This window comes from Trichechus manatus, unplaced genomic scaffold (genome assembly GCF_000243295.1).
Source record: "Trichechus manatus latirostris isolate Lorelei unplaced genomic scaffold, TriManLat1.0 scaffold00163, whole genome shotgun sequence".
Lineage (NCBI taxonomy): Eukaryota > Metazoa > Chordata > Mammalia > Sirenia > Trichechidae > Trichechus > Trichechus manatus.
The window spans coordinates 1,848,881-1,872,050 of record NW_004444099.1 but is presented as its reverse complement, the minus strand read 5'-3'; the positions used below and the strand labels follow the sequence as shown (position 1 = coordinate 1,872,050).

At 37.3% G+C, this 23,170-nt stretch overlaps 1 protein-coding gene and 1 pseudogene across 9 annotated transcripts in view; both read left to right on the top strand.

Annotated features, from left to right (window-relative positions):
* The window catches only part of CCAR1 (cell division cycle and apoptosis regulator 1), a 40,015-nt gene extending 32,274 nt beyond the window's left edge, over positions 1-7,741 (top strand). For all 9 annotated transcript variants that reach the window (XM_004386394.2, XM_023740748.1, XM_023740744.1 and 6 more), the window contains 7 exons: positions 1,369-1,480; positions 4,148-4,230; positions 4,588-4,734; positions 5,643-5,763; positions 5,866-6,051; positions 6,572-6,777; positions 7,391-7,741. In XM_004386394.2, the coding sequence (XP_004386451.1) occupies positions 1,369-1,480; positions 4,148-4,230; positions 4,588-4,734; positions 5,643-5,763; positions 5,866-6,051; positions 6,572-6,777; positions 7,391-7,450 (915 nt within the window). In that variant the 3' untranslated portion in view covers positions 7,451-7,741. The remainder of the gene's footprint in view (positions 1-1,368; positions 1,481-4,147; positions 4,231-4,587; positions 4,735-5,642; positions 5,764-5,865; positions 6,052-6,571; positions 6,778-7,390) is intronic.
* Positions 7,742-7,855: 114 nt separating this feature from the next.
* LOC111822348 (oligosaccharyltransferase complex subunit OSTC pseudogene) lies at positions 7,856-9,577 on the top strand (annotated as a pseudogene).
* The last annotated feature ends 13,593 nt before the right edge of the window (positions 9,578-23,170 follow it).

The following is a 23,170-nucleotide window of genomic DNA, read 5'->3' as shown; positions in this document are numbered from 1 at the left end:
CCAGGGGAAGGCTTTCTCTCTGTGTTGGATATGGGGGCAGGTCCTTATCATCTGTCTTCCCCTGGTCTAGGTGCTTCTCAGCACAGGGACCCAGGGTCCAAAGGACATGCTCCACTCCCGGCGCTGCTGTCTTGGTGGTATGAGGTCCCCCTGTGTCTCTGCTCGTTTGTCTCTTTTATATCTCAAGAGATTGACACAGATAAACAACCTAATCTTGTAGACTGAGTCCTGCCTCATTAACATCATGTTGTTTCCTGTTGAGTCAGTTCCGACTCATAGTGACCCTGTGTGCAACAGAATGAAAAACTGCCCAATCCTGTGCCATCCTCACATCATTGTTATGGTTAAGCCCATTGTTGCAGCCACTGTGTCAATCCATCCTATTGAGGGACTTCCTCTTTTTTGCTGACCGTCCACTTTACCATGCATGATGTCCTTCTCCAGGGACTGGTCCCTCCTGATAACATCTCCAAAGTATGTGAGACAAAGTCTTCCCATCCTTGCTTCTAATGAGCATTTTGCTGTACTTCTTCCAAGACAGATTTGTTAATTCTTCTGTCAGTCCATGGTATACTCAGTATTCTTCGCCAACACCGTAATTCAGAGGCATCAGTTCTTCTTCGGTCTTCTTTATTCATTGTCCAGCTTTCACATGCATATGAGGCAGTTGAAAACACCATAGCTTGGGTCAGATGCACCTTATTCCTTAAAGTGACATGTTTGCTTTTTAACACTTTGAAGAGATCTTTTGCAGTAGGTTTGCCCAGTGCGGAAACCCTGGGGGGTAGTGTTTAAGAGCTATGGCTGCTAACCCAAAGGTCAGCAGTTCAAATCTACCAGGCGCTCCTTGGAAACCCTGTAGGGCAGTTCTACTTAGTCCTTCAGGGTCGCTGTGAGTTGGAATCGACTTGACGGCAACAGGTTTTGTTTGGTTTTTTGCCCAGTGCGATGTGTCATTTGATTTTTTGACTGCTGCATTAACATCATAGAGATAGGATTTACAACACATAGGAAAATCACATCAGATGACAAAATGGTGGACAGTCACATGGTACTGGGAATCATAGCCTAGCCAAGTTGACACACATTTTTGGGGGGACACAATTCAGTCCATAACAGCTGTGTTATGCCAGTTGACCTAGATACCGCCTGAGACCATGGTCCCCGCCCTCGGCCCCAGTACCTTGGTCCCTCACGGTGTTAGGATGTGTCTAGGAAGCTTCTATGACTGTGCCTTCTTTGTGCTCTATTATGTATATGCATATACAGGCTGTACATACAGATAGGTATGTAAAACTATCCATGGCCTAACGTGTGTATGTATGGTGAGATGACTTTTGCTTAATTTTAAGGCATTTTAAATTACAGAAAGAAGATAAAAGAAAAGATGATTCTAAAGATGATGATGAAACTGAAGAAGATAATAATCAAGATGAATATGATCCAATGGAAGCAGAAGAAGCTGAGGATGAAGAAGATGGTATGAACATTCAAAGTTATTTCTCTTTAGGATTAAAAGTAGATATTTTTGTTCAGTGAGTTTGTGTCATTGAAATCTACATTTTTAAATTATTTGCAGTAGAAACTAACATTTTCTTCTAGTGAAAATCTGTTTGTATTATGTAATTCTTTAATTTTTTATCTGAGAAGATTGTTTTAAGACATTTAGTATCAAATACCACATGTCCCATATCTAATTAATTTTTACCCAACTTGAGGGAAAAAAAACTTGCTTGGACATGATATTTAAAGTGAGTCATGAAGGCATACTAGTCCCAGTTGTTTCATAGAATGTATTCTTCTTTAGAAAATTAATTTGAGCCTTGTGTTTTGTTTTTAATTATGAAAACTATCATACATGCATATAACATACAGAGACAGTTTATTTAAAGACTAATAATAAACAGCCATATACCTATCACCAGTGTTAAAAAACAGACCTTTACCAGTAAGGATGATATTCAGAATGTTTTACTACAGATGTCCTGACCAGTTATAGCAAATATCAGCCATAAAAGTACTTGTAAAGTAATACTGAATGCCTGTCGCTCTCCATGTAAATTTGTAGCTTTTTTATTTTTAATTATTTTTTTCTAAAATGAGAAAACCACAAGAAATTTTATTAAATCTACATCTAGGATTATTATGAATGTATATTTGATTTACCTCTACTTTATCTTCTCTCTGTCATGGAGTTTTTTCTTTCATTGATGAAAATATTCAAACATACAGAAAAGTTGAAAGAATAGTGCAAAAAACACTCCTGTATTCAACAACCTTGATTCAATAATGGTTAATATTTTGCCTTAGAAGTTTTGTTATCTGCACGTGTGTGTTTGATCCATTTGAAAGTATGAATTTTTCATCTTAAGAGTAAAGACATGCTTTTAAGATTGTAGTTCTTTTTTTGTTTCCCTGGTGTTTCCAATTTCTGCTTGTTTATGTTATGATTTTATGGAGGGGGGGTTCCCCATTATTTTGTCAGGTTTTCTGGTCACCACTCTTTCCAGTAGACAAATGGAGTTGTAGAAAATGAATATGAAAGCACATTGCCAATTAATGTCTAAAATCATGTTGAACCAGAAAAGCAGAAAATGAGACCATTTTTTACCTTTCAAATTGATGAAATTAGGTTTTTAATGAAAGGTCTTATCAGTTTAGTAAGGGAACAGTGAGCACTTTCATCACTCTAGGGAGCTTTATAAATGTATTTTCTGGACAGAAATTTGGAACTATGAATTAATCATATCCTTTAAAATATCAGTACTGATGTTCATTGCATAATTGTTTATAAAACTTGTCTTTATGAAGTTGCATTTTCTAATATTTCATATAAGTGGAATAATACAGTATTTGTCCTTTTGTGTCTGACTTATTTCACTTAGCGTAATGTTTTAAGGTTCATCCATATTATAACGTGTTAGAACTTCATTCTTTTTTAGGGCTGTTTATTTCACTGAGTGTATAATACCGCATTTTGTTTATCTGTTCATCTCTTGATAGATACTTGGGTTATTTCCACCATTGGGCTATTGTGAACAGTGCTGCAGTGAACACTGGTGTATAAGTGTCTGTTTACCTCACCGCTTTTCATTCTTTTGGGATATACCTTGGAGTGGAATTGTGGGATCATATAGTGATTTTATGTTTAACTTTTTGAGGAACCACCAGTTTTCCGCAGTGACTGCCCCATTTTATGTTCCCACCAGTAATGGGTGAAGCTTCCAGTTTCTCCCTGTCCTCATCAACACTTGTTATCCATCTTTTTGATTATAGCCATCCTGGTGGTGTGAAGTGGGAATTTGTTGTGGTTTTGATTTGTTTTTCCTAGTGACTAATGATGTTGAGCATCTTTTTGTGTGCTTAATCAGCCATTTATATATCTTTGGAGAAATCTCTCTTCTAGTCCTTTGCCTATTTTTAATTGGCTTGTTTGTCTTTTTGTTGTTAAGTTGTAGGAGTTCTTTATATATTTTGGATATTAAATCCTTATCAGATACATGATTGCCAAATGTTTTCTCCCATTCTGTAAGTTGTCTTTTCACTTTCTTCATAATATCCTTTGGTGCTCAGAAGTTTTTAATTTTGATGAAGTCTAATTTATCTGTTTTTTCTTTTGTTGCTTGTGCCTTTGGTCTTGTATTTAAGAATCCATTGCCAGATGGAAGGTCCTGAAAATTTATTCGTATGTTTCCTTCTAAGAGTTTTATGGTTATAGCTCTTATATTTAGGTCGTTGATCCATTTTGAGTTAATTTTTCTATATGATGAGGTAAAGGGTCCAGCTTATTCTTTTACAAGTAGATGTACATTTGTCCTTGTACCATTTGTTGAAGAGACTAGTCTTTTTCCCCATTGAGTGGACTTTGCACCCTTGTTGAAAATCAGTTGACCATAGATGTATGGGTTTATTTCTGGACTGTCAGTTGCATTCCATTGGTCTGTATGTCTGTCCTTATGCCAGTACCACACGGTTTTGATTACTGTAACTGTAGTTAAGTTTTCAAATTGAATTGCTTTGGCTATTTGGAGCCTGCTCTTCCATCCTTGGAAAACTTCAGTAATAGAAAAGTAGTTTTGGGTCTCAACCGTCATTGAAAATAGCAGTATTAATAAAAATTTTTGCTGCTGTTATATTTATTTTACAGATCGGGATGAGGAAGAAATGAACAAACGAGATGACAAAAGAGATGTCAACAGATACTGCAAGGAGAGGCCCTCTAAAGATAAAGTATTTATTGAATTAATACTGTATTCTTAATAATGTCACGATTCCCATATCTTACGTACTCCAGACTTATTATGTTAAACATAACACAGTCCTGAAGTTAATTAGTTCTTGTGTATCTGTCTGTATGTTGCCACGAAGAGGAAAATTCGATCAGTTGTTTTTTGGTATTTCTGGCTATGTCAGGTAGCCAGTATGTCTGATTTCTTTCTCCCATATGCATGCACCAATTCAGTCTAGCTAAGATGGAGCAAAGGTCTTTTCAGATTGTTGCTATTATATGGACACAGTCTCAATTTTTCATTTTTCAGGGGTAAAAAAATATTTATACTATGTCTTCTACTTCTGCATTTTTTTTAGGAAAAAGAAAAGACTCAGATGATCACAGTTAACAGGGATCTGTTGATGGCTTTTGTTTATTTTGATCAAAGCCATTGTGGTTACCTGCTTGAAAAGGATTTGGAAGAAATACTTTATACTCTTGGACTGCATCTTTCTCGGGCTCAGGTAATAATATCTTGTGAATAATTTGAAGTGAAAAGCATTTTTTAGTAAGTATTGAAAAGCAAAGGCAGGGGAATAATGTATTTAATTCCGTAGGTGCTCGTCTTGCTTTTCAATCTCTCTCGACATATTTTGAATTATAAAAGCAATAACAGGATGATTTTAAAACAAGCAATACCAAAGTACAGAAAATTAAAAAGCTAAAGTCCCTCTTCCCTTTTCCTTCAGTTCTAGTACTCAGACCTAATCATTGTGTAACCTTCTAGGTCTTTTTCTAAGCAACTCACATATGTATGGTTGTTCTTACTTTTTTCTAAACAAAACATAAAATTATTTTATACATGTGTATTGTTAACTTTTTTCATTCAACAATATATCATGAACAATTTATCATGACAGTAAATGAGACCAATTCATTCTTTTTATGGCTGCATAATATTTTATGGCATAGATACACCATAATTGGCTTAAGTGGTCTCCTATTGCTGTATGGCTTCAGTTTTTTTGGAATTGTACAAATTATGCTGTATTAAACATCTTCGTACATGAATTTTATTGTACATGTATTTCTATCTTTGTTACACTTTTTAACAATGAAACTTTTTTTTTCAAGTGATCCTTTGGATTTTAGATTTAAAGAAAAGATAGTTAAAATTAAAAGCACAACTGCTGTAATTGAGTGGGAGTGGATACCTGACACTCCTGCTTTGCCCTTCCTTTATGGCTGCTTATTACACCTCTAGGAATCCTAGAACATTATGCAACATAGTTTAAAAACAGTTGCTATGAATGTCCATATGTGCACTTTAGACAGAAGTGAGCCAGTGTTGTAGGAGAATCAAAAAATTTTCTTCTTTTTACTTTTTATACTTTCAATTTTCATCTTTTTAATTTACTTGCTTGCACGATAGGTAAAGAAGCTTCTTAATAAAGTGGTGCTCCGTGAATCTTGCTTTTATCGAAAATTAACAGACACCTCGAAAGATGAAGAAAACCATGAAGAGTCTGAAGCATTGCAAGAAGATATGCTAGGTTTGAGTCTATTATTTTAAGATGTTGCTTTTTAAAAATATATTATTTGATAATTGAAGAAAACATAACTTAGTAAAATATGGTGTCTTTTATATATTATAGGAAATAGGTTGTTACTTCCAACACCAACAGTAAAACAGGAATCAAAGGATGTGGAAGAAAACGTTGGCCTCATCGTGTACAATGGTGCCATGGTGGATGTAGGAAGCCTCCTGCAAAAATTAGAAAAGAGTGAAAAAGTAAGAGCTGAAGTAGAACAGAAGCTGCAGTTACTAGAAGAAAAAACAGGTAAGGAACAACATTGGATGTTAGTATCCTATTGGGATATGTATATGTAAACACAAACATGTCTAGCTACATGTGTAACTTTTTACTTTTGATTATTTCTGTTCCAGGTTATAAAATTGCTTAGCTTTACAAGGATTCTCGTTTGCATTCTGAGGTTCCTCAAAAAAAAAAAAAAAAAAAAACCCAAACCCATTGCTGTCCAGTCAATTCTGATTCATAGCTACCTTACCTATGTGGTTCTATTGCATTCTTCTCAGTCCTGTTCTAGTTACACTTGGCTTTCACCAGTTTCTCTAATTTACACAATCATCTGAAAATGGTAAAAATAATACTTAGTTGAAACTTAGATGAATATTATAACTATGCTTTATATAACTAATGAAATAAACATTTATAGCCATTTTAAGAAATTTTATTAGTGTTTTATTTTCCTAGCTTAATATTTTTAACCTCAAAGTTAAATTGGAAATTTTAGTAGAAAAAATAATAGTGAATTTTAGTTTTTTTTTTGTTTTAACAGATGAAGATGAAAAAACCATATTAAACTTAGAGAATTCCAACAAAAGTCTTACTGGTGAACTTAGAGAAGTTAAAAAGGACCTTAGTCAGTTACAAGAAAATTTAAAGATTTCAGAGAACATGAATTTGCAGTTTGAAAACCAACTGAATAAGACAATCAGAAACTTATCCACAGTAATGGATGAAATCCACAGTGTTCTCAAGAAGGTTGGGAATTTTTTACTTTCAACATTTTCATAGTTTGTTTCAATCTGTTAATGTATTTGTGGCATTTTTACTGCATTTTAATGTTATTAAATTCTTAGTGGTTTTTCTAGGAGCAAATAATGGTAGCATTCTATCCTTTGCGCAGTCAACCAAAAGTGATTGTGTTTTCTTGAAACTTGGTTGGGATGTCAGCATGGTTTATGAGTCGCAGGGAAATTCTTTGGTACCAAGCTATCAAAATTCATTTCGTAGTATTCTTTGTCATTGGAAAAAATCTAGTGGCTCAGTGCCATTGTAATCTAACTTAGGATCTTCTTCATCCTCGGTCCCATTCCGAAGACAAGGAGAGAAAACAATCTAACTACAGTGCAAGGAATGTACTACCGTTACTCTGAAGAACCACTGATTCTCAGGACTCAGATTGCTTTGTAAAATACACAAAGCCAAGCTATATAGAATTGAGAGAGAGATTTCTTTCATAGTTTACTCCAGGTCCAGTAATTTATAGACAGTAAAATGGGCTATCTGTGTAATACCTCTGTTTTTTTTTTTTTTTTTTAGTTAGATTTAAGACTACCTAGTAAAATGTACTGTTTTCTTGTCTATTTTATAGGATAACGTGAAGAATGAAGATAAAGATCAGAAATCCAAAGAGAATGGTGCAAGTGTATGATAAAAAATGTGTATTGATGAGGAATGGTGTTTAAATATGTAATATATAAAATCATGATACAAGAATGTTTGAAAGTGATGCATGTTTGATTTTAGTAGTATAAATATCTGTTAGTTCAAAAGATGTATAAAGTTTTATGAATGTGAGAGTCTCTGCTTTTGAAAATTGCCTGTAATTCCTAGCATTCGAATTATTAAACACTCCTTGAGTGAAATAATTTTGCATTGCAAAATGTTTTAGGATGAACTTTGTTATAGTTTTAACCCCAATAAAGTTCATCAGTTTAATTCACAGTAGTATTTAATTACCAAATGTCTTTTATTAAGATGTCTAGAAAATTTAATTTTATTTATAGAATCATTGTTTTTAGGTTTTTATTTCAATTTTTTATCTATCTTTTAAAATTTCAGTGTAGGCCTCTGCTGCCACCACCATGGAGACTTTGTACCGAGTCCTGTTCTTATTGCTCAAATGCCCCAACCTGAAGCTGAAGAAGCTACCCCGGGTGCACATGCCGTCTGCCATAACGGTGTACGCTCTGGTGGTGGTGTCTTACTTCCTCATCACCAGGGGAATAATTTATAATGTTATTGTGGAACCTCCAAGTATTGGCTGCATGACTGATAAACATGGGCATGAGAGGCCAGTAGCTTTCTTGGCCTACAGAGTAAATGGACAATATATTATGGAAGGACTCGTATCCAGCTTCCTGTTTAGAATGGGAAGTTTAGGTTTCATAATCCTGGACCAATCCAATGCACCAAACATTCCGAAATGCAGTAGATTTCTTCTATTCATTGGATTTGTCTGTGTCCTATTGAGTTTTTTTTATGGCTAGAGTGTTCATGAGAATGAAACTGCCAGACCATCTGATGGGTTAGAGTACTGTTCGAGAAGAAGTCAGTGGATACTGAATTTGCTCCTGTTAATGAAGCTTTAACAGCTGTACCAATCCTCAGATATGAAATGTAGAAAACGATGAAAAGCAGCAGAGAAAGAAGAAAATCTAGTGACAACATAGGAAGCTCATTAAAGCTTAGACTAGAATTTCTTCTTGGTACTATCAAAGAGAAACTCATCAAGTATTTTTATCCTGCTGACCTAGACTGACGTACCAACAATGTTAAGTGGCATTTTCTGCTTAGTTTTTCATTTCTAAAAGAAAATATCCTCCATTTCTACAACTATAATACTGAATAAAGTGATTATTTTTTTACAGCCCCTTAACATTTATTGAAGATGACGTTTCTAATATTCAAACATAAATGTTAAATCAGGAATCAAGATTTCCATAAGCTGAGGACTCTGAACAACTGATTAGCTTTACCTGTGGTGCTTTGCCTTTAAACAGTGTGCAATAGTATGTTCTTTCAGATATGTGTGTCAGACTGTTTCCTGAACAATAAAATGTATGAAAGGACAAGAAATAATTTTTCTAGTTAAAAAAAAATTTTTTTTCAATGTAAATCATGAAATAGCATGCTGCTTAATTTTTGCAAGTTTTTTGAAATGGAAATTTTTTTACTTTTCACCCAAAAATTCCTCTCTAATTAGTGGTCTCTAAAAACATTCATTACAAATTTTAATTCATCACGTAAACTAAGAAAGCAATAGACAACTACCATTGTTGTATATATTAGGCTTTGCAAAAAATTAATAGTCCTGATATTAATGTTACTGCTTTAAATTAATTGTTCTACCTTTCCAGAATAACACCTATATTACTTATAATTTGGGGGTTTTATTTTTAAAGCAGTGGATGTCAAATGTACAGTTTAGTATCAAGCCAGTAGATGTCAGTATGATGCCTTAAGTTAAGCATTCTTTAATTAAAAGTAATTTTTTTTTTATTAGTCTGTGTAGTTCCTTCAGAATTTTAGTGGATGCTTAAGAGTTGATCGACTCTGCTCGTCAAAATACTTTACAAAAGAATATAAAGAGAACCCACAGACTGGGAAAAAGATGTTGGCAACGACATACCTGACAAGGGTCCAATCTCTAGAATATATAGAAAACTTCAGTACCTCAACAACAAAAAGACAAATCAAAAAATGGGCAAAGGACATGAACAGATAACTTCACCAAAGAAGACATTCAGGTGTCTAATGAACACATGAAGAAATGCTTGTAATCAGTAAGCATTGGAGAGATGCAGATCAAAACGACAATGAGATACCATATCACTCCAGCGAAAATGGCACTGATCAAAAAAAAAAAACAGCAAATGCTGGTGAGGTTGTGGGGAGATTGGAACTCTTACCCACTGCTGGTAGGATTATAAAATGGTACAGCCACTATGAAAAATGATAATGACACTTTCTGTAAAAGCTGGAAATAGAAATATTGTATGATCCAGCAATCCCACTGTTAGATATATTCTAGAGAAATAAGAGCAGTGACACGAATAGACATATGCACGCCCGTGTTCCTTGCAGCATTATTCACAATAGCAAAAAGATGGAAACAACCTAAGTGCCCATCAACAGATGAACAGTTAAATTGTGGTACATACATACAATGGAATATTATGCAACAGTAAAGAAGAGCAATGAGTCTGGGAAACATAACATGGATGAATCTGGAGAACGTTAATAGCTAAGTGGAATAAGTCAATTACAAAAGGACAAATGTTGTATGATACCACTTTTATAAAAAGTCAAGAATAGGTTTGCACACAGAAAGCAACATTCTTTGATGGTTACCAGGGATGGGATGGGAGGGGGAGGGAGGAAAAATCACTTACTAGATAGTAAACCTGTTGCCTTCAAGTTGCTTCTGACTTATAACGACCCTATAGGACAGCGTAGAACTGCCCCATAGGATTTCCAAGGAGTGGCTAGTGTAGATTTCAACTGCTAACTGTTTGGTTAACAGCCAAGCTCTTAACCACTGTACCACCAGGGCTCCATACCTTAGTATAATTCTATATAAGTATATAGTTAGTAGACGTGTTAATTCTGGTGAAGGGAAAGGCAATACACAATATGGGGACAGTCAGCACAACATGACCAAGGTAAATGAAGACAAATGAAAGAAAAAGGGACAACTACAGAAAATACTATAACACACAATTCTACAACAACAGTAATAGCAACCAAAAGTTTGAGTAGTTATGTAGGTAGATAACGTAAGCTATATAGGTGTGAGAGGGTGTATGGGAGTACATGGGTGTGCGTATATAGGTACAATTATGGGCATTTGTATATGCATATTTGTGCTGCATATACATACATATAATAGAGCACCTAGGGGGCACAGTTAGGGAAACCTTAGAGTATCGAAACACCTTGTGGGACCAAGTTACCGGGCTTGAAGGCTAAGGACCATAGTGTCAGGAGATAGCCAGGTCAATTGGTATAACAGTTCGTAAAGATAATGTTCTACATCTAGTTTGGTGAGTAGGGTCAGACGTCTTAAAAGCATGCAAGTGGCCATCTAAGATAGAACTATTGGTCTTTTCCCATGTGGAGTAAAGGAGAGTGAAGGAAACCAAAGACTCAAGAAGCTGTTAGTCCACAGGACTAATGGCCAGCATGAACCACAGTTGTCTACCCTGAGACCGGAAGAACTAGATGGTGTCCTACCACTACCAACCACTCTGACCAGGGACACAATAGAAGGTCCCAGTTAGAATGAGAGAAAACTGTAGAACAAAACTCAAATTTATAAAAAAGACCAAACTTACTGGACTGATAGAAACTGGAGGAACCCCTGAGACTGCCGCACTAAGACACCCTTTCAACCCGGAACTGAAGCCACTCCTGGAGGCCGCCTTTCAGCCAAATAATAGATTGGCGTAAAAAATAAACAACACCTGTGAGGAATATGCTCTTGAGAACAATCAACTATATGAGACCAAATGGGCAACATTGGCCCAAAAGCAAAGATGAGAAGGCAAGGAGGGGCAGGGAAACTGGAAAGGCAGGATGGAAACGGAGTGCTGACACATAGCGGAGATAGCAACGAATATCACGGAACAAATTGTGTATAAATTGTTGAATGGGAAACTGATGTGCTGTGTAAATTTTCACCTAAAACAAATGTTCAAAAAATAATAAAAGGCAATCAATTACTTACACAAAAAAAGAGTTGGTTGACTCTTGAGTGAAAAGGGTAGGTTCTCAACCAGGGGAGAATTTACCCCCAGAGGACACTGACGATGTCTGGAGGCATTTTTGGTTGTTAAAACTGGGTGGGTGCTACTGGCATATAGTTGGTAGAAGCCAGGAAAGCTCCCCACAAGGAATTATCCTGCCCACAATGTTGATGGTGTTGCGGTTGAGAAACCCTGCTCTAAAGAAATGTAGGGTTAAATGACATATTGTCTTTGAGGTTACGCTAGTGAAAAGCTCAGTTACATCTTTAGTAGATGATTAGGTTTTTTTTGTGTTTAATCTTTACTGGAATGTTCCACTGTCATAAAAATACATGCTGTATTAGGGTTTATTTTACTTTATTTTGCTAGAATAATAGCTAGGTTTTCCAAATAGGTGAATATGAGAATGCAAGTGCCATGTTACACGTGACTTAATCTAAATGGAATCCACATGGCTCTTACTGAGAAATGGATTAAAATAGCTGACATTGTTTCAAACTAATTTTTGTTTTAAGTTGCTATTCCTTCTCTTAAGGCTTGCAGAATCTTTGCAAAGAATACTGATCGGTCCATAATTACACTGTTATTGTATGAATGCTTCTCCATCTGTAATGTTAGATAAAACATTATAGGGTAGTTGGAAAGTGTTTTTCTCAAGAAAAAAAAAACTCTTTTAACTAAAGGACAGTAATGATAAAAAGGGTTTTGATAGAGTATGGTTTTGAACGAGAAGGGTGATTATAAAGGTCTAAACCATTCCATTCATTATTTTGTTACTTAGAGGTAAATTTCTTTACAACTTCATGGGATGTAGAAAGTAAGATGACTAAGCTAGGGGCAAAAAGCAAGTTACATATACAAAAATTAGTTCTTTAAAACGATTTAGAGAAAATGAGGGAAAGAAAACCTGTTTTTGGCTTTTTAAACCATTTTGGGTATGTATTCAAAAGTAAAAACTGGTCGGTTCTCATGTTCTGTCATCTGACATTGACAAGGCCAAAAAAATTAGATAACAAATAGATGTTGGATAACTTTTAATATTTAGTTTTATTTTCTTACCCTTTTTATGTTCTGGTTGCCCATTTTTAAATTTCTAATGAGTGAGTCATTGTAAGACAATTGAAGACATTTCAGAATTTAGTATTTCTTTCTGAACTAAGCCTAAATCCTAGAAAATTATTCTCGTCCCCAAAAAAGTAACAATTAAAAAAAAATCCTTTTTGAGGGGATTACAGTGACATAACTCTTTGGATTTAGAGATTTACTAACATTGGCTTATATGAATCAGTGTTTATTCAGAGACTATAGGATTCTTTTCTGACTTTCTCAAGCATGTGTGTCCCTTTAAGAACGTTTGAAGTGTTCTCTCCTTTAACCCTAACAATCCTAAAACCTTAATCATAAAGCCTTGTATTTTGGATGAACGGTTTGGTATATGGATGAAGAAAAGAGGACTCAATCTATTATAAAATACAAGGCTTATCCCCTGAAGTGGCAAAAGAGTAGAAGAAGAGACAACTTTTAGCTTTTTTTGTTGTTGTACTTTAGATGAAGGTTTACAGAACAAGTAGTTTCTCATTAAACAGTACACATATTGTTTTATGACATTGGTTAACAACCCCATGACCTGTCAACACTCTCTTTTCTCAACCTTGGGTTCCCTATTACAAGTTATCCTTTTAGTCCTTGTCCCTGGGCTGTTGTGCCCCAGGAGTCTTGTTTTGTTTTGTGGGGCTGTCTAATCTTTGGCTGAAGGGTGAACCTCAGGAGTGACTTCATTACTGAGCTAAAAGCGTGTCTGAGGGCCATTCTCTCGGGGAGAACTTCCAGCTTTCTGTTTCTGTCAGTGAAATTGATGACCAGCCATGACCGGGGACAGTGGAACTACTTGGTAAAATAATCTCAGCGTCTTTATAGTTGATAAAATTTAGTTTCAGAATCTAGTACCACAATATATAAAGCTGTATTTTGGAGAAGCGTAAACTAGCCCTTATCCTTCTGAAAATATTTAGCAGGGTAAAGCCATTAAATAAAAATATTGAAGATACTACAGAGAGTTAATGTTATAGAACATATCTTTAAGAATATTTGGAGTATATACTAGGGACATGATCAAAGGAAAAGAGCTCTGCATAGAATCAATTAACACTGAGTCATTGACACACAAATCAAATAACAGACTTGAAAAACCTCACATGGTTCTGGTGTTAAATCTAATTTTTTGTGTATGATATCAATTTTTATAGGTTTATAGAATTTTTTTTTTTATAATCAATTTCAACTTCCCTTAATTTGTAGTCCCAAGGAATTCCAAATCATACTGGTATAGTTAAAGAGCTAGCCAGGGCTCTTTCTACCTACCTTTCATGTGTTTTAGCAGACTTAAATCATTCAGTTGTTAATAGTTATTCCTTAGAAAACATAGTATGAGTAGAATGCAAAAGATACATGTAAAGCATAATGGGATTTGGAATAGATTAAACATGGATGAGTTTGCTTATTAGAATTTATAGTAAATGTATTAGAGAATATACCCATGTATATTCATCCCAACAAGGCATTAAAGCATTTGGTGAAAACATAATGCTATTAGTAAATAGCAAATAGTAAGGATGTTCTCTGTAGGTACCGAGATAGAATTGTTGACAATTCCAGCAGGAAAAAAATTGTATCTTCAGTGGTCGACTGGGTCCAGGCCAAAAGATGAGTTCTCTCTGACCTAGGTTATAATTGACCCGTGAGAGACAGTTCATTGGCTGCCCAGAGCTGGAATTTCCTTAGCTATTTATATCTCTAAATCTGGTTATGGTTCATCAAAAATATCGCAGTGGGGCTGTCGATTTTGTTTTGGAGATTTGAGATGATACTGAAGGGCTTTCAGAGCATTCTGACAGTCGTAGTGTAGAAGGGGCACCCTTTACCTACTTCCTTCAGTAGCCCAGCGTGCCCTTTTCTAATAAGGCATTTGCAGTCCACAAATTAACTCTGACATGATATCTGTGGGTCTGAGATAACCTGAGGTGGGGTTCTTGTTAGAAGCTATGTCGGTTTGGTCTGGTCCTAGTGATTTGAAGTCCTAGAGGTCATAAATCAAAGAGGGTCTTGTCAGGTACAAAAGGCGTCTTAGATGAAGGCTTGAAGTGCACACAGTTAGAGGCACATGTAAGTCTCTTCTCCGGGGCATGTAGTGTGCAGCACATTTCTTGGTTTGACTGCAGTGTAGCTGCCATGTCTGTGGGTTCTAGGAAATAAATTTGATACTCTTTTCTCACTATAATTTTGTGTTCAGATATTTTGCAGTCAAAATTATGATCTAAGTATCTTTACAAAATATCTTTGTTAAATGAAGCTTAACGATGAAATTTTTTTAGGATTCATTACTAACACATTTCACCTTTATGTTTTATTAACAGGGTGATATTTAGACAATAGTTTATTGTCTAAACCGGGAAACTTCTGTGAGAAAAGGAGAGTGCCAATAATAATTATATCAAGACACCAGGTATAAACCAGGACTGTCTAAGGCAAACTGGAACATAAGGTTATTGTCTACTTACAATTCACCTTGTAGGTATTATTGACTTGCTTCACCAGTTCTTCAGTTAAAGAACAAGCCTCAGGCTTATACATGAATGAAGATTTAGTTCAGAGTCCCAGAGTACTTTTGACCATAAATTATATACTTAGTTTTTCTATGAGGATAGAGGGCATATTATGTCAGATAGTATGATAGTATACTGCTTAAGTCACTGAGTCAGCTCCTTATTTCAGCCTTATTAATGGTGGAGTCTGAGTGTGCTTATTATGCCTGAACTAAGGCAATGGTTCTCAAACTAGTGTGCTTCAGAGTCGTGGGTGGCTTGTTAAAGCACCAATTGCTGGGCCCCATCGCCAGACCTGAGTCAGAAATCTAGGTTTGGGGCTTAAGAATTTGCATTTCTAATGAGTTCTCAGGTGGTAGTGCTGCCGTTGCTGCTGCTGCTACTGCTACTGCTGGTCTAAGAACCACATGTAAAGAACCTCCAAACTAAGGTATTCACAGAGAGCAGGTTTCCCTGCTTAATATGTGATAAAAACTGGGAAAGGAGTAACAGTTGGTCTTGGAAATCCATAACTCTGAGCAACTTGGGCTTCTTCTGTAAGGGTTAATATTTCTACATTGGGTAAGCCATAATAGACACAGAAATACTTGTTAATGAATGAATGCAAGTCTAAGAACCTGCATGATAGCCATTTGGAAATAGTTGCTTAATGGGAAGGATTGCAACTGCTTAAGCAACTGGATTAAATTAGCTGGGAAGAATTATATCTTTATATATATATATATATATTTTACTCTTTGCCCTCAAGCAAATACGACCATATAATTCCTTTTTGAGGTTTCATATTGTGAACATAATCTAACGAGTCTTGTGCATTTGGTCAATGTGGTCCCCGCCATCTGTTGGGTGGGTGACAATTAGGATGCTCAGACACATTAGTTTGTGAAAGTGCTAAGTTCTTGGTTGGGAGAACTGGTAGGTGATGAGGGGGCTTATCAGCCAGCTGGGGCTAGAACACTGGTTGCTGAGCTGACGAAGGAAAAAGAGTGGAGATGGCCAGCAGGGGGAGAGGTAAGCAATGGGCAGCAAGGCCTTACTGACAATGGAGAGGTTAAGAAAATGGCAAGGTAAGGTTTGGGCAGATGTCAGAAGCAATTAAGGGAGGGTCTCTTAAGAGATGTGAGTTGCGAGCAAGGCTTTCAATTCCAGCTTCTCTGGGCACCCCTAGACAGGGTTAGTCATCTACCTGAGTCTTTAAGGGACCTAGGCTTCAAGGCAGTGATTTCTTCTGTGGTTAACTGAAAAGGCTGTGCTCTCTCCTTGAGGCAAAAGGTAGAGGAAGCTTTCAGGACCAATTAGACCCACATGTAGCAATTGCTTTGAATGGGCAGGTGAGAGAAACGTAGTTCAGTTGACTTAGGTGTGTTCTGAGGATATTACTCCATTAAATATTTGCCTTTCGTGGTCCCAGAGAATCTACTCAGGTACTTAAGTCTGGGGTTGGGGTGGGGGTGAGTAGATATTATACATATTAATTCTAGTTTGAGAGCTCTGCCGCTGTAATTTAAAATAAAAAGAAATTCTCAAGGTTTTTTAAATTATTATTTATTAAACATAGTTTTCAACCTAAACTCAGATTTTTCATTTGATTTTTACCTTCTTTGGAAATATGCAGGATGGGAGAGATTTCCTGAAATTGGTATGATCTTTGCAACCTGTTACCAGTTAGCTTAATATCATGATAAAACCAGAAGTTTCCATATATTTTAGTTTCTCAGTAAAAAATTATGCCAAAGCTGCCTCTACCACCTCATCTTCATACATACTTTTAAAGTGGTTGCCATCAAGCCGATTCCAACTCATGGTGACCCCATGTGTGTCAGAATAAAACTGTGCTCCTTAGAATTTTCAGTAGCTGATTTTTCCAAAGTAGATCACCAGGCCTTTCTTCTGAGGGACTTCTAGGTGGACTCAAACCTCCAACCTTTCAATTGGCAGCCAAGCATACTAACCATTTGCAACACCCAGGAACTCCATAAATAACCTTTACTATATGTTAAAGTGAGGGAGCCCTATTTTATCCATAGGCCATCCTGCAGGTGATTCTGGCATGGTAACTTAGAAATGCTGTGCAGGCCTACCCTTGAGGCATATTTGAGTTTCAAGGGATGGGAGTTAAGGAACTAGAGTATATTGGTAATGAGTGGAACTGATGATGTGGGGGTCATCCTAACTGCTGCTCCCTGAGACCCTACATGGGGATGGCTAATAGTCCAGATTCTTGTGTTCAGGCTGATTTCACTATCCAAAGCTCTGATCTGAACTTTCTGGTTGGAGAAAATAAAAGGGGGTAAGGAAATAATGGTCCTCCAGGAAGAAAAAACGTTACTGAAAACTGAGCAGTTTGTAATCTCAGTTTCAGGGAAGTTTATCAGTTTGATTTAGACCTCAGCCAGTGGCAAAGCCATGGAGACAGAGTCCAACCCCTAAAGTAAAGATTTTAGACTCTCAGGGCCCCAAACCAAAGAGGCAGGATTCAAGAGTTGAGCCTTAAATTGAAAGTAAATAACTTGGATGGAGACCAGGAGCCAGAGTAGAGGCTCATCTATAAAGATTTTGAGTGACTACTAGAGCTTGGCAAGGGTGGTGGCATTTGGGTTCACACCACATTTAGGACATCAAAACTAATTATAAACCGCATCTTGCGTGTGTGATGAATTCCTAACATGTTGTCAGGCACAGTCTGGATTAGCTCAGAAACCCGGTGAGGTTAAATCTACAGTTTGAAGATCTCTGATACTTGCGACTAGGCACAGGGCTGAAATGCAGATTGAATCTCTAGTGGTTTTACAGATGTGTATTAAAGAAATCTAAGCACTTTAATGTATTTAATAGGTTTTGTTAGTATGAGCCAGCCTAATTTCAAAATGAGTAAAATTAAATAGTGTGTGATAGGAGAAACTTTTAGAGCTTAAGAATGATAGAAATTCTATTTAAACATTCTCACCCTCCATGTTCCTGACCTATCCTATGCTTTTTCCCCCCTAAAACTTCTGCAGTGCCTGGTATGTGATGGTAGGTACGCCATGAAATGTTAATAAATAAAGATGGAGATTACACTGCAGTGAGCCAGGTTAGTAAAGTGACTGTCAGCTCTAAATGGTCTTAACTATTAATTATAAAAAAGTCCTTCATGATGTAGTTTCTAGTCGGCCTCTGAGCTTGCATGGAACCAGCCATCACTGTAAGAATCTGGATTTGGAATAAAATGAGAATCCTACGTTCTAAAGCTAAGCCTTCAGCTGCACCGTTAATTTATTTCTGTGTTAAGGCATGAATATGTTTAACTCTTGGTTGCTTGGGACCTCCATTAGTCCGCAGATGAAGAGCACTTTAGGAAATAGAACCAGAGGTAAAAGCTATGATCTACAAGCTTCTTGCTCTAGCAGTATTCTCTTGCTTGTAAGTAAGCTCAAGACACTAAACAAAACCAATGCTTTTAAATGTGTTTTCTATAGGAGATCCTAAGCTGTTGTGAATCTTTGTGTTTTAAGAGATTTTTTTTCATGAAAGTGCAGGATGTATCAGGAGAGTTTCCTTCTAGCGGTAATAAAAATTTTACCGTGGGCCTTGCTTGGGTAACTAAACCAAAACCAAACCCATTGCCGTTGAGTCAATTCCGACCCTACAGGGCGGAACTGCTTCAGAGGGTTTCCAGGACTGTAGTCTTTATGGAAGCAGACTGCCACATATTTCTCATGCACAGTGGCTGTTTGGTTAGCAGTCAAGCACTTAACCACTGCGCTACCAGAGATCCTTGCTTGGGTAACTAGTTTCTGGCTTATCTCTGAGTCCTCACTGCCCCTACCCATATTTTCTGTCTTAAGTGGATATTTTAAGACATCTATTCCTTACAGGCTCCTTGATGGCACAAGGGTTAAAGTGCTCAGCTGCTAACTGAAAGGTCAGAGGTTTAAACCCACCATCCGCTCAGTGGGAGAAAAAACCTGGCGATCTGCTCTGGTAAAGATTACAGCCTAGGAAACTAAATCCTATGGGGCAGTTCCTATTAAGTCCTGTCGGGTCGCTGTGAGTCAGAATCAACTCGGCTGCTAACTGAAATGTTAGAGGTTCAAGTCTACCCAGAGGCCCCTTGGAAGAAAAACCTGGTGATCTACTTCTGAAAAATCAGCCTTCGAAAACCCTATGGAGCACAGTTCCACTCTGGGGTGGCCGTCCACTTGATGACAGCTGGTTTTGGTTTATTCTTTACTAAGGCATTTAAACTTTAAAAATATTTTGAAGTCTATATTTAGATATCTTAACCACCTTCTAAATATTTGACTGGGCATTCTTTATACAGTGTCTTGCTGCAGATGGCTTTCCAATTAACTGGTTTTAGAACCCATGCACTCTGGACCTAACATCAAAGAATGGCACTTAAATTTTTCTCCCTTATTGCACTATTACAGTTTCATTATTGTTAACATGTGGTTAAGAGGGCACCTCTCTGTATGAAGTGTGTCTGATTTCTCAAATTTGGGGGATTAATTTAACTTCAAAGTTGAACTTTTTTCCAAATTCCTTTTTCCCCCTTATAAATTAGCATTTATTTGTATTTTTATGGCCTTTCCCCTAAAAATTCTGAATGACTAACTCAGGTACAAATTTTACCTTTGGTTACATATACACGTGGTTCCAAGAGTAGATGACATTATGTTCAAGCAAATCAAATTTTATAGAGCTCAGGGAATAACTTTAAATGTGATCTATAGGAAACCATTAAATAGAGGTTATTAAAATACAGATCTTGGAGTTCAAAACTATTAAAGAACTTTTTCACATCTCAATTCTGACTCCTAGCGACCCTATAGAACAGAGTAGAACTGCCCCATAGGATTTCCAAGGAGTGGCTGGTGGATTCAAACTGTTGACTTTTTGGTTAGCAGCCAAGTTCTTAACTACTATGCCATCAGGGCTCCTTTCACATCTAAGGAAGCTAAACATTAGGAGTTTGCATGCTCATTCTTAATTTTCAAATTCAAAATAAACCAAAGACATAAATTAATTTTGGTTTGCTGAGTCTTTACGTTTTTCTAGTTTTTTATTTTGACTTGTAGGTTGGTAGTTTCCCTTGTGGTTACCTTAATATTTACCCCTATTTTTCTAAGTTTATACCAGTCTTTTATTTCTTTATATCGCCTTGACTTCCTCTCTATATGCAAAGTCTGTGTCTACATTTTTTAAGTCCCTCTTTTTTGTTTTAATGTTGTCATCTTTTACATATTGACATCTGTTTCCCTATTTTCAGTGTTTTAGCTTTGATTTATTTTTGTGACTTCCCTGTCTGGGTTGATATCTGGTTGCTCTGTCCTGTGTTTTAGTCTTGGGTTGTTATCTGATGTTACTGATTTTCTAACCGGAGGACTTCCTTTAGTATTTCTTGTAATTTTGGTTTGGTTTTTGCAAATTTCCTAAACTTCTGTTTATCTGGAAATGCCCTAATTTCGCCATCATATTTGAGACACAGTTTTGCTGGATATATAATTCTTGGCTGGCAGTTTTCTTCCTTCAAGGCTTTATGTATGTCATCCCATTGCCTTCTTGCCTGCATGGTTTCTGCTGAGTAATCCGAGCTTATTCTTATTGACTCTCCTTTGTAGATGACTTTTCATTTATCCCTAGCTGCTCTTAAAATTCTCTCTTTGTCTTTGGTTTTGGCAAGTTTGAGTATAATATGTCTTGGTGACTTTCTTTTGGGATCTACCTTATGTGGGGTTTGATGAGCATCTTGGATAGATATCTTGTCATCTTTCACGATATCAGGGAAGTTTTCTGCGGACAGATCTTCAACAATTCCCTCTGTATTTTCTGTTATTCCCCCCGTTCTGGTACCCCAATCACTCGTAGGTTATTCCTCTTGATAGATTCCCACATAATTCTTAGGGTTTCTTCATTTTTTTAAATCCTTTTATCTGATTTTTCCTCCAATAAGTTGGTGTCAAGTGCTTTATCTTCAGTCTCACTAATTCTGATTTCCATTGCGTCAATTCTGCTCCTATGACTTTCTATTGAGTTGTCTAATTCTGACACTTTATTATTAATCTTCTGGATTTCTGATTGTTGTCTCTCTACGGACTTTTGCAGCCTGTTAAATTTGTCATTATGCTCTTCTCTAATCTTTTTAATTTCCTCTATTGTGTGTTCTACATTTTGCTTAATTTCCTTCCTAATTTCTTTAAGAGTTCTGTATATTAATCTTTTGTATTCTGCCTCCGGTAATTCCAAGAAATTTTCCTCCTCTGGAAAATTTCTAGATTCTTTATTTTGGGAGCTTGCTGAAGCCATCATGGATTGCCTCTTTATGTGATTTGATATTGACTGTTTTCTCTGAGCCATCAATAAGTTATTATGTTTATTTATTTATGTTTGCTTACTGTGTCCTAGCTTCTTGTTTTGTTTTGATATGCCCAAATAGGCTGCTCATGAGCTAGTTTGATTATTGGCACCTTTGAAGATCTAATGTCCTGTCACCAGGTGGTTAGATCTGTTACTAGGTATGTGAGCTCAGGAGTCCGCCCACTCCTCCTGTATGGATTCAGCTCAGGTGTCCAGGTAGATAGGCACCAAGTGTGTCGTGTAGGCTCTCACCTACAGTTTTAGACAGGCATGGGTGATTGGTGTAGGCATAAGCATCTGGTTGCAGCAGGGGGACACACTCTGAGCAAGGCAGCGGGCTGACGGCCACCCCCAAGCGTCCAGGAGGAAGGCGTGTCCCTGTTCCCTAGAGCATGTAGGTGGGTGGGTTTTGCAGCTGGACTATGAGCACCCAATGCTGTTGGCTGTAAGGACTGGGGGGCACCTCTTATTCTTAGGCCCCTATCTCAGGTGGCTAGGTGGTGTGGGTGGAGCCACCAGTCCTCAGGCCCCTTATGTGGGTAGGTGAAGACCCTGCTTAATGGGCAGAGCAGTGTCAAATGTCACGAACCTGCCACTTCACAGCTGAAACGGTTGAAGTTAGACTTCAGGTATATACCCTGTTGTACGGTGGTAGTGAGGGCGTATGCTGTTGAAATAGGCCCACACAAGCCTCTGCAGGGGGAAAGGCACTCAGAGTCTGTGGATCCTGTATGCCTGTGCCTAGGCAAAGGAGCTGTGCATACTATGGGTTCCTGGCTTAGGGGAGCCGGCAGTTTATTTTTTCCCGTTTGTTAATTTGTTCACTCTCCAAGGCCAGAAGAATGGCTCAGGGCATGTAACATATCCTACTTCCAGCCCAGGGGACTCAGCAATTGCTGAAGCTGGTCCGGGACCCAGTGCACAGCAGGGAGTGGGGAGGTAAATGGGAGAGAGGTTTTTCCCTAAGGGGGATGTTTTTGATTCCCACTAGGCCGTATGCAAGTATTTATCTTTCGACAGTAAGGGCTGCTTCTCACTGGTTCTGGGTGGCTGAGTAGACTCTCTGGTGCTGAGTCTCTCCCTGTGCAGAAAACGCGCCTCCTGAACTCGGCTGCTTGCCTGCCTCACTGCTCACCCATGAGCTGATCAGGCCTGAGGGCTCAGGCTCTCCCCAGGTCAGGTCTGGCAACCCCTCTCTGCTTCTGAACCATCTCTCCCTCCTCCTCCCACTAAGTCCAGTTCCTCAACTTTGCTTTAGATGTTCAGATTGTCCTAGATTGTCATATATAATTGATTCACTTGTTTTTTTGGGTCTTTGTTGTAAGACAGGCCACCAGAAGTGTCTTACTACTCCACCATCTTGGCCCCATTCCTAAATTAGTTTTGGGATTAGTATGCTATGACAAATTCTCCTTAAAACTTGTTGCCATCCAGTCAATTCCAACTCATAGTGACCCTATAGGACAGAGTAGAACTCCCCCTGAAGGGTTTCCAAGGAGCAGCTGGTGGATTTGAACTGCTGACCTTTTGATTAGCAGTCGAAGCTTTTAACAACTCTGCCACCAGGGCTCCAGTTCTCCTTAGCAAGAGTCATATAAGTGTTTGGATACTTGATGTAGCAGTTAGTAGTCTATATTATATTGAAAACTTGAATAAATTCTATTGACATGATAACTAAATATT